Genomic DNA, 17,113 nt, shown 5'->3' with positions numbered 1-17,113 from the left:
GCGCGAACCATTCGACACGGGGCGGAGGGGGAGAGCGGAGAAGAACTCCCATCCTTCCCCGACCGGAGAAGGCGCCGGGCAACGAACGCCGAAATATTGCCCTTTTTTAAACCGATTTTAATATCTCTTTAGCCTTTCAAGGGGTTCCGAGGCAAAGTAGCTGTCCGAAATCTCCCCTTCTCACCTCACGAATCCCCCCACCGAGCTCGGAAATGTGGTTTCTCCCGCTGGGGGGCGGGTTGGGCGCCAAAGGCAAGTGCGAGGCGAGCGGGGCCGCGCCGCCGGGCGGGAAGGGTGCGGCCGCCCGCCTGAAGAGGGCGCTGCGACGGCCGGGGCCGCGCCGCAGGACTAGAGTGGTGCGGCCGCCCGCCTGCAGGGGGCGCTGCGACGGCCAGGGCCGCCTCAGTGGAGACTCGGGGCCCTTTGCCCGCTTTCTGCTTTTTTCCCGCCCCGTTTTGCCCGGCGCGCACTCAGCGGGCGTGGGCAGCGTGGAATGTGAGCGACAGCCCGGCCGTACTCCCCGAGAAGCTAGTGAAATAAAGCGAAGTCTGAGGAGCACCGATTGCCCAAAGTCTACAGTCTCCAAGTGGTATTCCCGTTTGGGAGCTACCAATGAAATAACCCCATTACAGAAGGCACTGTTAACATACCTAAATAGCAGAACGTAGCACTTTGCTGTTCCAAGCCCCACCGTCTCCAATTCAGGAGGCATCAGCCCCTAAGGAAAGGCAGTGACATCAAGGGGATACGGTTCACAGGTGCACCATCCTATAGGCAAAACAAGGAGAGGAATTAGAAGGCCGTGATAAGGCTGTAGCATTGGAAGTAGTTGTGGGAGACCTGCCTTTTAACCCAGTGTCTGCTGGTCACATTACAACCAAGCATTTTCTCTTTATGCTTTACAAGAATAAATACTGAGGCCAAGAAACTGCAAATGGCTCGAATACAGGAACTGCCACTGAAGAAAACCAACATCCTCTAAATATTATTTACAACAGGTACAGCAGGGATGGACTGGATACCTGCTGAGCTCCCTCCACCATTCTCTCCTGCCCTGCCGCCACAAGGAAGCTATTTGCTGTCGCTGAGTTTTGCCAGACTCGCAGCCCAGTCACCGTCACAGGGCAGCGCTGAGCGCCGCCTCCTGGCAGTTTGCTGGCTTGGTGCTCAGACAGACGGACAGCCGTACTGGGACAGACCGCAGCAGGTTATTGATCGGCAGCTGCCAGCAGCACGCTGGCTGTAACAGTGACATCCCTTGGAGATTCATGATCCTTGAGGTCCCTTCCAACCCGGGCCATTCTGTGATTCCGTGATGATTTCTCCTCAGCAATTCAAAATATGAAATCAACTCTAATTGATATTTTTACACGAGATAAAATAGGCTGATCAAGCAGTGCCAGTTCTGGCACTGTTTCACATTGCTGGTGGGTTAAAATCTTTTAAATTGGTTAAAACCCAAGTGATTTTTTTTTTTTTTTATTTGGTGGTGGTTTTGTTTTTCTCCTTCCTGCCCCCTTCCTCCGCCGAACAATTATAAAAGACAAGTTTGCTTCTCTGCTCCTCCCACTTCTACTCTCCTGTACAGAGAGAGTAATGCTGCAATCAGCGGAGACATCTTTGCAACTCAATCAATCATGGAAACAGATGTACCAACTTCCCCTAGGTGCCACAGACATAAGCTCCAAGTAGAGCAGTGCCGCTTGCACAGAAGCTTTCTGCTCTCCCCTCCTTCCCAGCCTTCCCACACTCGTACATCTCCCCTCAGATGTCACACATGCCCAGCAAAGCAAGCCCACTTGCAGCAGGGTTTGGTAATCCCACCTGTCCGGAGTCATTTGGCAGCACTCAGAACAACACACCCTGCTGCCCCACCAGTGGCCCCTGAACAATTCTCTCCAGCATAACCGCCTGCATACAATCCGTTGTGCTGCTGGCCAGAAAGCCATCTGTTCTTCACAGCTGCATTCAGAGATCCGAGCCATGGCTTTAGCACTCTGTAGTACACTGATTTCTTGTCACTCACCCAGGGCTGCCATCATTCCCTCCCCACTCTAGTTGGTCTCAACTAAGCGCAACGTTACAGCCTAAGGAAAAAACAAATACGTATTATACAGAACAGATGGCCTCCTAACCACAAAATGCAGTAAATACATCATGGTAACAAGACTTTGTGTTTAGGGCATCCTTTGCCCAAAGGTGCACTGCAAACATGTGAAAAAAGCTGTATGTATTTCTCAGGATGAGATCGATATCACTATACTTGATAGAAGGCAGAGACATACGGGTAAGCCTGCAAGAAAGGCTTAGAGAGAAATTCAAGTCCACTCAAGCAGCAAAAGGCTTCTTGCATGAGCAGAGCCACAACGGCAAAGATCTGCTTTGTAGCAGCAGAGCAGTAACATTCTCTGCAGGAGAAATGAGCTTTGATGAGGAAAAAACAGCTCTCTGCTACAATCCTTTTATGTGTACCGCAGGGATCCTCTTGGTCAGCATGGTCAGTTCAGGTCTCCCTCACTTCGTTTGGATTTGACAAATAATAACTGTACCAGCAGAGGTGCACAGAGCCGACTACATCACTTGCCCTCTAAAGCCAAGGGCAAAGCCCACATCCAGCCCACAGCGCCTGACCCCTGGGCTGTCTATTAGCCACAGTAATTGCCTGGGGTAACACAAACATTGCCAAGGAGACCACGCGTGGAAAGCATCTCTAGGAGATGAACATGCACAGCTCTGCTCTATCCCTGCTAGAAATCTGCTTCTTGTTGGCAAGGCTCTCTGGGCTCGGCTGGATAGCAGCTAGTGGTCATGCTGGAATTCATGTCAATTGATTTTCCAGTTAACTTGACTTAACGTGACTGGAGGCATTACAGTAGATAGGATATACCCATTGTCCCAGTTTTAGTCCTGGAGACCTCAATATTCCATTCCAATGCAGTAGCGATTCTAGCTCCAAAAAGAACAAATGGTTCCTTAAAATACAGATTTCAAATAAAAATTCATCTAGGGCTCGATCCAGCACCCTTTGTGTCTGGGAGCCATCCTCCTGCTGCAGTCAATGGATTTCGGAGCAGTGCCTGCAGGCAGCTCATGATGGAGGGGCAATTTAATAAGGAGGGATGACTCACTAGCAACCACTGTCTGTTCTACAAAGGAGTCTCAGAAATGGAGTATCTGTGTGACAGAAATAAACCCCCATTCATAGGGAGAGAGAGCATGAAAAACTACATGATTGGTTCACTTGGAGACTTAAGCCTGATGAATTCTTACTCGTGTAAGTAACTTTACTAATGTGAGTAGTTCAGTAAAATCCAGCCTGGAAAATGGCCCTCTTTCCAATTCCAGATCACCAGAAGCTACAAACAACAGCCAAGGACTTCCACGAGGGAAGCTAGTACTTGAAAAGGATATCTAGGGGCCATAAATCCTCCTTAATAACAAGAGGAATGTAAAAGAATTGCCAAGCATCCCAGCTCCAGCAACAGAAACCATTTCTCTCAGTAACCTTTACATTCTCCTCAAGTATTCATGGGCAGGAGGTGAAGCAGCACCACCAGCAGCAGAAAAATGCACCCATTTGGTAAGGCTGACAGTCACGGAGATGGCAGAGTGCTTTGCATTTTGAAGCTGAAGTAAACAGATTGAAATGACTCCATAGTTTATAATGCAAACTGTAGAACACAGTAGGACTTTACAACTGAGGCCCTGATGTCAAAGCTTCATTTGATTTTCTCTGATGACTCAACCTATTTCACAAGCTATTTTCATATTCCTTATTTAGAGAACTTACTCATGTCTCGATAAAAGCCTACGGTGTGATAAAGCCAAGGAACCATAATGTGTGGTGCTGGTAACACCTCCCACGCCAAAAAAATCCTACTTCCATATTTATGTGGCTCTTCAAATTGGTTCCTGCCGCTTTCTTCCCAGAGAGTGAGCTGGCACCGCATCTCCTCTTCAATTAGCACAGAGCCGTGAAAAGTGGAGACGAAGGGTCAGATCCACCCCGCCTGCAGCTTCCCCTAATTCAGCCCTGTAATGGGGCACATTTGGTCCCCTGACTTTCCTGCAAGGCAAGTGTTGTTTTTAACACACAAATACCAATGCCTGTGGAATGCCCAGTTCATTCAGGCTTCATTTCCTGAAAATCTTATCACCAGGAAGGATGAAATTAAGAAGCAGTGCTTATCCAGTGGTGCTCAGGGTCTGAACATAGGCACACCAAGTGGGTGATTTTTACTTGAGTGTGATAGGTCAGACTTAAATCCATGCCCCCAGTCTGTGCGGCCAGGAGTTCAGGAGAGCTACATAGAGTGTATTTGGGTACTTGCAAAACACAGATTCTGCCACAAGATAAATTCTGCTGTTTGGAGAAGTCTTCATAAACAGAACAGGCTGCAAATCTCACCAGCAAGCACGTGGACTAAAAGCAGAGACAGGGACACTTGAGGACAACACCCACCCATCCGCCCCCACCCCAGATCTTTTCACAGTCTGATTTGCCACCACAAAGATATTTTTTCTTTGTGGCAGGTTTTTGAGAGGTTTGTTTGTCTCAGAGGCAGAGAGGAAAGGCAGCAAAGCAGAGATGGAATGAGCAACAGTGCTGCTCTTTGCAAGTTAGAAAGCTCGGACTAAAGCTAAGTGGCACAATCATTGTTCAATACATGCCCACTCCAGGAGCTCCTGAATGACACCAGAGTACTCAGGACATAAGGGTGCACCATGGGGGCGTCAATGGGGTAAGATGAGTGATGTTCACAGCTCAGCACAGCCTTGACCCAGAAGTTATATGGGCAGCAGTACCCAAAAAAATCCCCTCGTGCTGTGCTATTTCTTCTCATCTTCTTTGATTCAGGGATCGTAAGAGAAGAGCTCTAATCAAAGCTTTACCTGAGGGTACAGCATCTTTCTCTTACGTTTTCTGATGTCTAAAAATCACACTGCTTTGGCATCCCCCTTGCTGTTAGGGCTCCTTAGGTCCCTATTTTCCACCAAAACCATCAGCAGTTCATTTCTGAGATTCTTCCTTCTGCTCCAGGCCCAGCTACCAGAGAGACACAGTCAGCCTGTCCGTCAGCTCTAGCACTCCCAGCTCACCTGGGGTTGTGTCCCTCTATCTGATCTGAACTCTCACCCCAGGAGCCAGCTGCCCAAAACAGAAGCCCACCAGAGCTACAGTAGTCCTTGGTTCAGCCTGGTGAATTTGCCCAGCATTCAATCCACAAAGCACTCTCAGGGGTGCTCTTCTCCCTACACCCTATGGCAGGATAGCTGAAAAGTGTTCTCAGAGAAAGAACATTCACTGAGCTAGGCATGAGGTCCCACCCTAACACTGACACACAGCAAAGGAAATGCCAGCAGAAGCACAGGAGGAAACACTTACAGAGATGCAGGTCCTTCAGCCTGTAGGGAGAAGATGCAGGTCAGGGCCAAGCAGAGGGGAACAACACCTGGGCAGGAACACAGACCTCAGGCCCCAGTGCCAGCCGCAGCACCTCTGCCTCAGGTTCCTTTCTCCATCTCTGCAGAACCCCAGCTGAGCACCTCTCTCTGCCAACAGCATCCACCAACACATCACTACAGCCCAACTGCAGAGTCTCTCTCCTTACCCAGCAGCTGCCTTCCCTCTCTGCTAATTACCTGACTGCTTCACCTGGCCTGTGAGCTCCTCTAGCTGCTGCATTCAGTTCTGCCAGCAGTGCCCTATTAACCCCTGCCTGTGCTTGGAGCATCACCAGTTTCAGCCTTTAGAAGCAAACTGGTCCTGCTGCAGCCCCTCCAAAGGTGTGTTTTAATGCTTTAGTGAGAGCATTTGATTGCTTTGTTTCTGTCAGGGTTGCTCAGGTCATGACCCTTTCTCAAAGCCTTGCATTTCCCTGCTCTGGAGCTCATGCCTTTGTGCTGCAGCTGGCCCTGGGGGTTCCTGAGAGCACTTTCCAGAGTTCCCTACGAGGGGCAATTAGATCTTCTAGAAAACGAATTGATCTGCTCTTACTCAGTTACGTCAGTCACCTCGCCTCTTCACATGCAGGCTCCTGTGCTCGAGTTTCCTGAGGATGTGCAAAGGAAAGCCAAGGTTCTGGTGACAACTCCTCACCTGCGAGATTTGCTGTCAGAGGATGTTACAAAGGGATTAACCCCACAGGGCACAGATGTCCCTCAGTTTACACAAAGACCCGTCATTCTCAACCCAAAAGCTTAGATGTATGGGTCATAAACATACCACAGTGATAAGCCAGAGAGAGGTGAAGAAGTTCCGACTGAGATGAGGTGTGAGATGGCTCAGATGCTGGGCTTCAAGTGTTTTTGGTTTTGTTTTTGTTTTTTTTTTAATGAATAAAAAATAAAAAACCAGAACATCTCTGATGGCAGGTGAGCACTGCAGGCTGGCTGCCTGCCCTGCCCATGGCATGACAGCAGCAGGTGGCTGGTGGACCTGCACGGCCTTGTCACCCAGCCTGGGGCACAGCATCCCTGCTGCCTGTGCCGGGGCAGGAAGCGGGGGCTGTGCTGACTGCAGGCTTTCGTCTTCAGCGAGACGGCAAATCTTATATAAAAGATGCATGAATCAAAAGAGAACCGCCTGCCCAGCCGCTGGGAAGTGACGCCACCGTGACTCATGTCATTCTGTTCAAAAAAATCCTCCCCCTCACCTTCTCCCCCCCATAGACTTGCACCTTGGGGCCCTTCCCAGCAGTGCTGCCCTCCTCCCACCCCACGATGCTGTTGTGAGGTGCTCAGCTGGCTTCCCTCAGCACCAGCATTCCTGCATCTCCGGCTCACTCAAGGATGACAAACAGCTTGCTTTTCCTCACAGGTTTTTTTTTATTATTATTATCATTATTATTTTTTACACTCCATAAAAACTGTTGCAGACTTTCTTTCACATTCACGAGATCTTCTGGAAATTATTGCCGTTTCCCATATGTATTACATATAAAAAAAGATAAAAAGGTCAACAGACAAAGAGAGCAGCTCGTTCCGAGCTCCCTGCAGACACAAACTCAATGCAATGAATCCAGATTTCACAGATGAAGGCTGGCTGGAGGTGACCACGCACAAAGCAAGCCACGTAACACTGGACAAGACCACTTTACCACACACAACACATGTCAGAAATGCTTGGGAAGAGACCAAAAAGCCAAGCTCATCTTATTTTTTGGTGTAAAATCCAGCAGTAACAGTGTCATCTGATGGGAAGTAAGTTGATTGAGGGTTGTGGAGACATTCAAGTATTTTAGGGCCGTTTTTAAACAACAGATGGGACTATAATAGCTTAGCAGGATAGCCTGATAGTTGAAGTCCCTCAGCTTCAGTTAAAAGCATGCCGAGTACAAAGGCAAGTACAGGAGTACAGGAAATGTCACACCTGAAAGGATCCACGGTCCTTTTGGTCTCCAGCTACACTGAGGTCAGTACCTGACACCACAGAGCCCAGAACAGGACAGCGGATTTTCACCTGGATGCACAACAGCAGCCAGAGAGCCCTGCTGCCCTGGCACTCTGCTCCCTGGAACAGGGCACAAGGGAGGAGCAAAGCTGGGGAAACACATCTCTTCAGGTGCAAGAGGAGCTTCCTGTTTTGTTTTTCCCCCCACTGCTGCTGTTTATTGCTTGGAACTTTAAATAAGGTTCTTCTTAAAAATAAAAAAGGGAAGAAAGTGGGAACTGAGAACACCTGAAATGGATTTCTCATCGCTCCCCAGGAATCTGGGAATACAGTAGTGGCTGCACACTCTGGATAAAAACCTAGAAAAGTACTTCTAAAAAAAAAACAACAAAAACACCTCACAAAAACAACATTAAAAGTTCAGAAAACCTGCCACTTGTGCCTCACAGTCAGTGTATGGGAATTATCACCCACAAGGACCACCTCAGACTAAGTCAGTGAGGTTCTCTATTGCACGTTCATGAAATATTCTCATTAGGGTCACAGTTGGGCTCTGAGGGCTCCGGGGCGTTCAGCAGGACGAAGAAGCCGTCATAGGGCTGAGCTTCAGCGGGTGGACGGGGGAGTGGATGGGCACAGAACTCAGCACTGAGGTAGGGAAGGCAAAACACGAGCCTTCAAAATTTTTGCCTAACGTCAGTTCTTCTGCAAAGAAAGAGGCGGCTTCTGTTTTGCATGAGGCAACGGGAGGGCTGGGGGTGGAAGACAGGATCTCTGACTCATATTGTAGCAACTGTCCCATGAAACCAAAGTTTGGTGAGATCAGGCTCCGGCGCTGCTTGATGTAGTCAAAGGCCTCCTCCAGGCGCAGCTTCTTTGTCTTCATGAGGTACGCCATGCAGATGGTGGGAGAGCGCGAAATCCCCGCTTCGCAGTGCACCAGGATCTTGCCCCCTGCTCGTCTGACATAATCTAAGGAACAGAAAGTCATGCGGACATCAGCTGTTGTTGGGGCTGGAGAAGACTCTGGGATACATGCCCAGAAGCCAATCCATCAGCAAGGACCCTCTGCTGTTGGGTGCCAAGGATGGCATGGAGACAGACAGAGGGACAAAACCCAGCCCAAGATGAAGCTCAGCCCCAGCTGACATTGTTTTGGGATCTGCGGATCCCAATTTTGTCCCACCTCCAGTTTTAGGGAAATGTTTCCCAGGTGCCCATTTCTCCTCTGCTACAATTTGCTTTTCAGAGTGTTGTGACACACCAGATATCTGGGTGGTGCTTGTGTTTGCCATTTCTGCATTTTCACTACCTATGGCTCAAAGCACCAGCCCTTACCCCACTGGGTATTTCAAAAGCAAAAACTGCAGAGAATCTCCTTTCATCAGCTTTGCTAGAAAAACAGGGTTTCCACTTTAAAATCCAAATCTGTCCTGCTGCTTCGTGGGTTGGCAGCAATCAGCCATACCAGGAGGGACCCTTGGTGGCATCCTTGGGCAGAGTCCCTGGGGCCATACTACAAAGCACATGAGGACTGCCCGGCAGCTGCTAATTACAGCCTGGCTAAAGGATGCTTGGACTTAAGTCAGGATATAAAAAGCTTATGCAAAGCACCCATTTTACACAACAGGGAGCCTCTGTGGTTACTCACACAACACATCGATTGTTATTAGATTACAGAGAACGTGCTTAAAATAAGCCCTTTCCACACTAAAATGCAGTTCAAAAATAGATGTCCTCTGGTCTCTTGCCTCGAGCAATATGTTCAAGCTCCAATTTATGGAGAAATGCGCTGAGTGTGGTGCTTGCTGCATGGCACTGGAACAGCATAGAGCTGAGCAAGTTATCATTTGCCTGCCTTTGTCTACTGGGGGACCGGTGCCACCAGAACCATTTATATTTAACTGTTGTACATAAAAAGGAAGGCATGGATTTGAGTCACCTCCAGCATCTACACCACACAGTTTTTAAAGAAAGTGAAAACTGAAATCATCCTCAAAATTTTGGGGAAATTTTCAAGTGATTCAACAACTATCAGAAGGGGGTAGGAATGTGACAAAAGTGAATTATCATTTCCCTGAAAACTGTGAGAAGTCCTTTTTCCAGGAAGAGAAAGGTCTTAGAGGGCACTCTTACATCACATTTGCTTTGTTTTTCTATCTGCAGTGTCTAAGAACACAAATTTGGAACGTGCTTTGGAAAGAAAAACAAAGCTGAGTAGCCCATTTGCCTTGTCTGCCTGGTGACAATCGGAAGGAGGCATTTCCTTCCTCATCCTTCCCAACACCTTGTGAGTGCCCCTTCCTTGCTGAAAACGGCTAGCTGGGGCAGATATTGATGAATATGTTTGAACTTTTACATTAACATCTTGGAACACGCAAAAAATGCAGCAACATAAGTTTGGTCTCTGAGTTACCCATTATTTCCAGCAGCCCTTTGGAAGTGGCTGGATGGCAGCAAGCAACCAGCACCCCCTGTATTTTTGTGCCTTTTCCCCCCCCGCCTCTGAGCCTCTGACTCATGGCTCTACTGTGGGGGCTTGGACACTGCTGTGGGTATGCAGCACTCTTTGAGAAGCCGTTGGCTCCCTTTGGGAAGCTCAGAACCTGGAAAGCTGAGGACCCAGGGCACCTACCAATGAAGTCAATTGCCTCCTGGAAGTGCGAGCTGATGTCTGCTGTGTGGCTGTCCTCCACAGGAATCCACTTGTAGCAGTACTGGTCTTGAAAGGACTCGGAGCTCTTCCTGGAGACATTGAGCAGGGCCGTGATGTGCAGGTTGGCAAGGAACTCGCACTTGGAAGCATGATAGGCACTACCAAGGTAGAGAAAAGGCAAGATTTCCACCGGGCCACCCTGGAAGAGAAGGAGCAAAAACATGCAACTCTGACACTGCCTTTGCAATGGTGATTTGAGTCCTGATGTTGCAGGGAAAAATGCAAGGGAACGTGTGTGGGTGCCTGCTCTCCACCCTCCCGCCTTTCCCCGCGATGGCTTTGGACCCCAGCGCTGCTGCCCAGTGAATCACTGACTGGCACAGCCCACGCAGGAAGAAGCTTTTCATTTTCTCGTCCACATCTGCGAGGTACAAAGCTGGAACCAGCCCCCTCGTGTGCAGGATGTTTCCTGCCCCTCAGGAGGGCCCAAAGTGGTTTCATTGGGAGGCCCAGAGCAGGAGCGATCCTAGAGAGGGGCTCAGCCCCATGACAGAGTAAAACCCCTGTGACTGCAGCACTACAGGACTGGGGCAGGGGACACCCCCTCCCCTGCGTTACCACATAGTCTCCCACTCTGCAAGATGTAATCTCAGTTCCTCCTTCCGCAGAATGTGAAAAAACAGGGTGACGACACCGTGAAGAAAAGCCACCGCCTGACAGACGCGGGTGGCAGGTAATTTCCATGATGCACAGTACTGCTGCCAGCCCTCAGGGGTGAGAAATCATCTTACGAGCCCCCCCACACTGCCCTGTGCAATTTGCCGGGGACAGCCAGGAGCCACCTGCATCACGGGGCTCACTCTGGGGACACCCGGAAGCAGCCAGACCGCAAGGTGACATCTGGGGGCACACGTCTTCCTCAGCCCTGGGGGCGGGCGTGGGAGCACGGTGACTTCCGACGGAAAACCCACAGGGCCTCCCAGGGCCACATCTGCCAGAAAGCAGCAGCCCCACACCTCTCCCTGCCCCTTTGGTGTCCCCTGGGAGGGGGCCACTGCTCACAGCCGGCATTGGAGCTGCCTGGCTGTGTGGTGAATGCGCCCTCAGTGCAGTTTTGGGCTGAAGAGGGTTTGTACCTCCTACTGCTGCCTCATTTTGAAGCCAGCTGGAGGTGATGCTGGCCAGCGGCACAGACAAGGAACTTTAGTGACACGTGGGTCAGGGACTGGGACAACCTGCTGGCAACCTGTGCCTGCATAAGGGCCACCATCACCGTGCCCTGTGCCATTGTGTTGGTGAGGCACGTGGGATGTCAGCTTGAGTTCCACAGCTGTTAGCTCCTTTGCCAGCCTTTCTAGAGCCATTTTAGATTGGCTATAAAGAAAATGATTCTTACGCTAAGCGTAGTGAATCACTGGCACAGGCTGCCCTGAGATGTGGTGGTGCCCCATCCTCGTAGACACCCAAGGCCAGACTGAGTGGGGCTCTGAGCACCTGATGGAGCTGTAGGTGTCTCTGTTCAGTGCAGAGGAGTTGGACCAGATGGCCTTTAAGGGTCCCTTCAAACAGCTCTATGTCTCTCTGATTGCAATGGGCTCTCTGATGAAAACACACCTATTTTTTTGCTGCAGGAACAGAGATAACTCTAACCCCACACACCACAGACTCTTACACGCTCCTGCCTTTGGAGCATATGAGACATGAAGCTGGGACAGAAGCACCCGGTGGTACAAGATTGAGGGGGAGGTGGCCCTGGTGATACACACCTGGTCATAGGCAGGTTTGTGGTTGGCACTCTGCTTCTCACAGTGGCTGGTGAGGTTCTTCTCCACGTCACTCCTCTCCAGGGCAATGAGCTTCCCATCCACACAGCACTCAGGATATTGCGAATTGAAGGTTTCATAGCCCCCTGGGGAAGGAGGGGAAAAAAGAAACACTGATGTTAGCACTTCTGAAAAGTGGTTTAATTAAAGTGGAGGAGAAATGAGGTTCGGTGCCGGTAATGAAGTGGGACAGTGCTGCAGTGCTGTTGCCGGGGTTGGTTAGAAAGCTGTCCCCAGTGATGAAGTGGAGCTGCTTGAGAGGCTTTGGGCACCCAAGGAAAACCTCCAATACTGCTGACAATTATTAACTTGATAAAAACCAGTGGGTGGAGATGAAAACCGTTAGTGCGTGTAGGTCTGTTGAGTCCAGCAAACTTAACCTCTGTACAGCAGGGACTGAGCTCCCTCCTCCAGTCACACACACACCGCTGCCAGTGCTGGAGGGAGAGGTCTGCAGAATTCATCCCAAACCCGCCCTCACTGCATGCACTGAGACAGCCCAAGAAACACTGTATTTGCATTCCTAAACGGACACGGGCACAAGAGGAGAACGCTTGCGATCGCATCATTAATCACCACGATGCATGAGACAGCAAATTAATGAAGACAGTCCCACTGAAACCAATCTGTTAAATAACCACTATAAAATCTAATGAAATCCTGTGACAGCGTTTGACAACTGAATGGCCCCACATGAGCGATTCTGCATGGCTAAGTACTGCCTTCGTTACATTCAGCACGCCGCTAATGAAAAGAAATTAATCCTATTATTACACTGTTACTCAAAGTTTGTCCTCAGCTAAATGGTTGCCTATTTCCAGGCTAGGAATACGCTCACCAAACTAAACGTGAATATGTCAGGTAGCAGAAACAGCCTGGAAATATCAGCTGTGTGCAACGTATCCACCACCTGTGATTTTTCAGAGCAAAAACGAATTGTCAGAGAGCTCTTCTACAGGAAAATTCAATAACCCTTTGGAGCGTGACTGCCAGGTAAACAGGGCTGTGCAAGCAAGGCCTGCGGTGTGATTCATTAATTCGCCACCGCTTCGTCCTGATAAGCGGTGCTGTCGTGCGCCCCGATCGGGGCCCGGTTTCTCAACAAAGGAAGCTCTGTGGCTCTGTGCACCCACAGCCCCGCTGCCTGCTCTGCCCACTGCCTCCACCTCTGACACTGCGGCCCCGCGCACCGGTGCCTCATACGTGTGCGATGTTTGGGCAGACGTGTGCTCAAACTGATGACGTGCTGCTGTCACCCACTCAGTCTCGCTGTGGGGTCCTTGTGTTGCAAGAACACAGCACGGTTCGGAGCCCACTGGGTACGATGAAAAGCTGTTTTCCATGCTGGGGGCACGACGGCAGCTTTGCGTGCAGCTGGCACTCGCACCACCCACACCTTCCCTCCCATGACCCCAGCCAAACTCAACCAGCGCAGGTTGAGCAGCAGTGTGACCACGAAGAACATGAAGGGGGCTGATGAAACGATAGCCCTCATGCTGGAAGAGCCAACAAACATGAGAAACTCTCCCGACTGCCTGATCCCAAACTGCCTTCCCGCAGAGTGGGCTTCTAAATCCTGATGTTTTGCACGGCTGACCTTATCTTCCCACTGCCCTCAGCCAGCTCCTTTGCATAGGAAAAATACGTTCAGTCCATAGGAGTAGCCATTATCCCCGTTTACACCTTGTGCTGTTTTTGCTTTTGAATGAACACAAATGTGCGTGAGCCAAGTCAGCATGTGTCTTCCCCATGTCTCTGGGGCAGCAGAGCATGCGGCCACTGAACGGTTAATTGCAAGCCTCGGGGATCAGGATATTTGCAGGCCTCTCTGACGGTGAGTCATCCTCTCATCCCCTCCTCCAGCAATCTCTTCTTTCCCCTCTCCTCTCAACCTAGCTTCCCTGAGGTCATCTCTGCAAATACTCCATTGCTCATCACAGGGAGTGGGGCTGCGCTTTCATTTCTAATCAATAAGTAACAGAGTCCCTGTCAACACCAGGGGACCATACATTGTTTTATCTTTGTGTGCTCTTCTTCCCCCACCACACGATCCCTCACCCTGCTGGGGCTGAGCTGACCCATGGCAAGAACTCTTTGGTACGGAGGTCAAACACACACACCAGGCAGCACAGCCACTGCTAGGAGGCCGAAAGGTCCCTATTTTCTGGACAGCACCCACTGCTGCAGGGTGATTTATGTCCCCAGTGTCACCTTATGTCCCCACACTACCACAGCTTCCTGGGGGTCTGCAGCCCCGGTGAATCAGCGGCTCTGGCAATGAGTCACACCAGAGCTGTGGGCTGTTGGTCCTGAGACCCAGAACACTTTGTAGAGAGGTGAGAGGGGAAACTGTGCTCTGCTGGGGGGGGAAATCTTTTCAGCCTCGCGTCAGCAGGCTTTCAAGAAAGAGGCTTTGCAATACACAGAAGATGCAAAGCGGAGCCTACATCAACACTCCACCCCATACAAACTGCCCACAGCCACCACTTCAAAGTGGGGAGCTAGGACATAGGAGGGAAAGACCATCCCGTGGCTCAGCCAACAGGCTGGGAGTCAGCAAAGCTTAATTCAGCTCCTGGATTGCCACACACTTCCCAGGGTAACCCTGGAGATGTTTCCTCACCCCTGTTTTAATGGGGTTCCATAGGATTTTGCCCAGCCCCACGCACTACAAGCATCCCTGCCCTGGGACAGCGGGATTGGTGCCTGCAGGGGTGCAGCATCTGAAGGTGACTGGGCAATGCCAGGGTGGTGAAAAACTGCCCTGCGTCTCCCTTCTGCTTGGTACCAGGCCCCTCATGTTGGAATTGCCCGGTGGTGAAGCCCTCTGGACTCCCTTCACAGTAGGGAGCACAAACTGGGTGAAAAAAGATTAAAATGAAGCAGAAATCCTACTAGGATAAAAAGGCTTAATAAAAGTCACAACAGAATTTAAGAACTATCGCTGGACTTTCTCTTCCAGCCGTGATCTCCCATTGCCCCCGGGCTATTCGGGGGTTCTTTGGGGATCCTTTCGGCGCTCCTCGATCGGCACCGCGCTGCGAGGTGATGGGGGAGGGCTTGGATATGGAGAGGGCAAAAGGACAAAGGCGCTGCCGGGCGAAACGGAGCGGGGGACGGGAGAAAGGGCAGGCTGCTGGTTTTTATTGTTTTATTACCCCCGGGTTACACGGAAGGAAAACAAAAACCGCAATCCGAAGGCTATAAAGCACGTGAGGAAGGCGGTGTTCGCACCCCCCGATGAGCCCCGCAGTTGCGGCTCTGGCTTTCCCCTGCCTGCCCCGGGGAGGCACAGCCCCAACACCCCCCGGACGAAGGAGCGGCCCCCGGTACTGGGCTACGAGCTGCGGCCCCGATGTTGCTTCCCATGCAGGGCGGCAGAGCGGCTCTTGGGACTGGGTTGGCTCCCCAGGCAGCCCCGCTCCCTCGATACCAACTTTTGTTCTCCTTCCCTGATGTTCTTCGCTTTCCATCCTCCTCTTAAACGCGCGGCGGGGATGAGAAAGGTATTTGGGCTCAGCCCGCGGAGCCTATCCGGGATTTATCTCCAGTGGGTGGAAAAGAAATGAAATCCCGGCGTTACCTCCCTGCCCCGCACCTATAAGCAGTTTAACACCGCGAGTGGGGAAGGGGCCGCTGCCCGGAGGGCTCCGGGAGTAGATCCTTCAAATCCCCCATCGCCGCTGCACGCCGCCCCCCGCCCCCCCTCACCTTTCAGGAAGCAGACCCTGGCCCCGGCCTCGGGCAGGCTGGAGAGCAGCGCGTTGAGGACGATCTGCGCCGTGCTGTCTTTCTTCAGCTTCTGCCAGTGCCCCGTGCCCTGGTCCAGCACCACGACGGCCGCCAGACGGGCCGCCCCCGCCGCCCCCTCGGAGCCCAGCAGCAGCCGGGAGCGGGCGGCCGCGTCGGGGACAACGAAGTGGAGCGGCACGGCCCCACCGCGGGCCCTCCGCATCACCACCGAGTTGAGGTTGACGTTGAGGGAGCCCCGGAGGCAGGAGGCCGAGTAGGACAGGTAGGGGCGGCAGTCCAGCACAAGGCAGCGGGAGGGCTCCTTCCGCAGGAGCTTCCGCAGCTGCCGGCAGTCGAGGGAGGTGACTTTCATAGCGGCCGCAGCGTGAGCCCCTCCGCGGCGGGGCTGCCCGGGACGGGAGAGCGGCCCGAGGGTTACCGGTGCTGGCGCTAGAGCCGCAAGGCCGCTACGCGTGGACGGGACAGGACGGGTGGGATGGAGGCACCGCGCCGAGCCCGAGCAGGGAATCCCGGCCGCCGCCAGCAGGCATTTATATGAATGGGAGGCCGGGCTGTGACGACACTGCCCATATAAGGGGAGTGACGCACCCGCCTTCCAAATATGGGCATCTCCCGCCCCGCGCTCCGCCCCCCGGCGGGGTTCCCCTCCCCTGCGCTCCGCTCCGCTCCCCTCCCCGCAGCGGACGGCGTTAGTCAGTTCGGGAGGCAGAGGAAGCTGAAAAACGCCGCAAAAATTCTCCAGTCATCGGCCTGAGCCTCACCCCGTCATCGGAATCATCGCCTCCCCCTCCTCAGCCGTGATTGAGAGCCGAAGGGAGATGAGGAGGAGGAAGGGGGGGGGGGAGAAGGGGGAGAAAGGGGCAGGAAGGAGGGCAGCGCTGGAGCAGCTTTCTCTCACCGGGCTGTAGTGGGTTTCAGTTCCCTTTATTCCTCCCCCCACTATATATGTCACCGCCAGCAAGAACCCATCGGGGCTGCAGCCTGGCAGCAAAGCAGGAGACAGCTCTGGACAAGGTGGGAAGTGCTGCTGTGCTGAAGGAATGAACGGCAAAAAGGGGATGAACGGGAGTGGGGTCAGGAAAAGTGGTGTCTGTTTGGGGATCTGATGTCCCTTGCTTGCAGCAAAGGCTGCAGGACTGTGTCCACAGACCTGAGGAAGAGTAATGCAGCAGAGCACAACCTGCCGCCGTGGCCTGAGGTCATCACTCTGATACATGGAATTAGGAAATTCAGCACTTTCCCTTTTCTCGTAGATGAGTTTTATGAAGTAATCAAAAAGAGAAGTGGCAATCCCTGGAAGCAGTCGGGCAAAAGGCTGCGCTCCAGCCAAACTCATGGCAGCCAGGCAAGGTCGCAGTGGAGCCATACAGGAGCAGGAGCAGCACGCTGTTATTATTCTGATGCTGCCCCGAAATATGCTCACCTCCACCGCGGGCAGGAAGTGCCACCCTGCCCCAAACTGCCTGCAGCAGTAACACAGATGCATGA

General features: G+C 52.0%; 1 protein-coding gene across 1 annotated transcript; it reads right to left on the bottom strand.

Moving 5' to 3' along the window:
* Positions 1-6,808: 6,808 nt before the first annotated feature.
* Positions 6,809-16,155, bottom strand: DUSP5 (dual specificity phosphatase 5). Its single transcript, XM_010714756.3, has 4 exons — positions 15,584-16,155; positions 11,816-11,958; positions 10,029-10,248; positions 6,809-8,365 (listed from the first exon to the last, which is right to left on the bottom strand). The coding sequence occupies exons 1-4, from the start codon at positions 15,975-15,977 to the stop codon at positions 7,965-7,967; spliced, it is 1,158 nt and encodes a 385-aa protein (XP_010713058.2). The 5' UTR covers positions 15,978-16,155; the 3' UTR covers positions 6,809-7,964.
* Positions 16,156-17,113: the final 958 nt, after the last annotated feature.

This window comes from Meleagris gallopavo, chromosome 8, assembly GCF_905368555.1.
Source record: "Meleagris gallopavo chromosome 8, MGAL_WU_HG_1.1, whole genome shotgun sequence".
Taxonomy (NCBI): domain Eukaryota; kingdom Metazoa; phylum Chordata; class Aves; order Galliformes; family Phasianidae; genus Meleagris; species Meleagris gallopavo.
Note: the sequence above shows the minus strand (reverse complement) of the source record. Positions and strands in the feature narration are given on the sequence as shown.

What these genes read in the sequence shown, in the direction of transcription:
- DUSP5 (XM_010714756.3), bottom strand. Translation starts at nt 15,977, where the DNA reads ATGAAAGTCACCTCCCTCGACTGCCGGCAGCTGCGGAAGCTCCTGCGG. An exon ending in ACAAACCTGCCTATGACCAG is followed by an intron (nt 10,249 to 11,815) that starts GTGTGTATCACC and finishes CTTCTCTTCCAG; the next exon opens with GGTGGCCCGGTGGAAATCTT. An exon ending in GGAGGCAATTGACTTCATTG is followed by an intron (nt 8,366 to 10,028) that starts GTAGGTGCCCTG and finishes TCTGTTCCTTAG; the next exon opens with ATTATGTCAGACGAGCAGGG.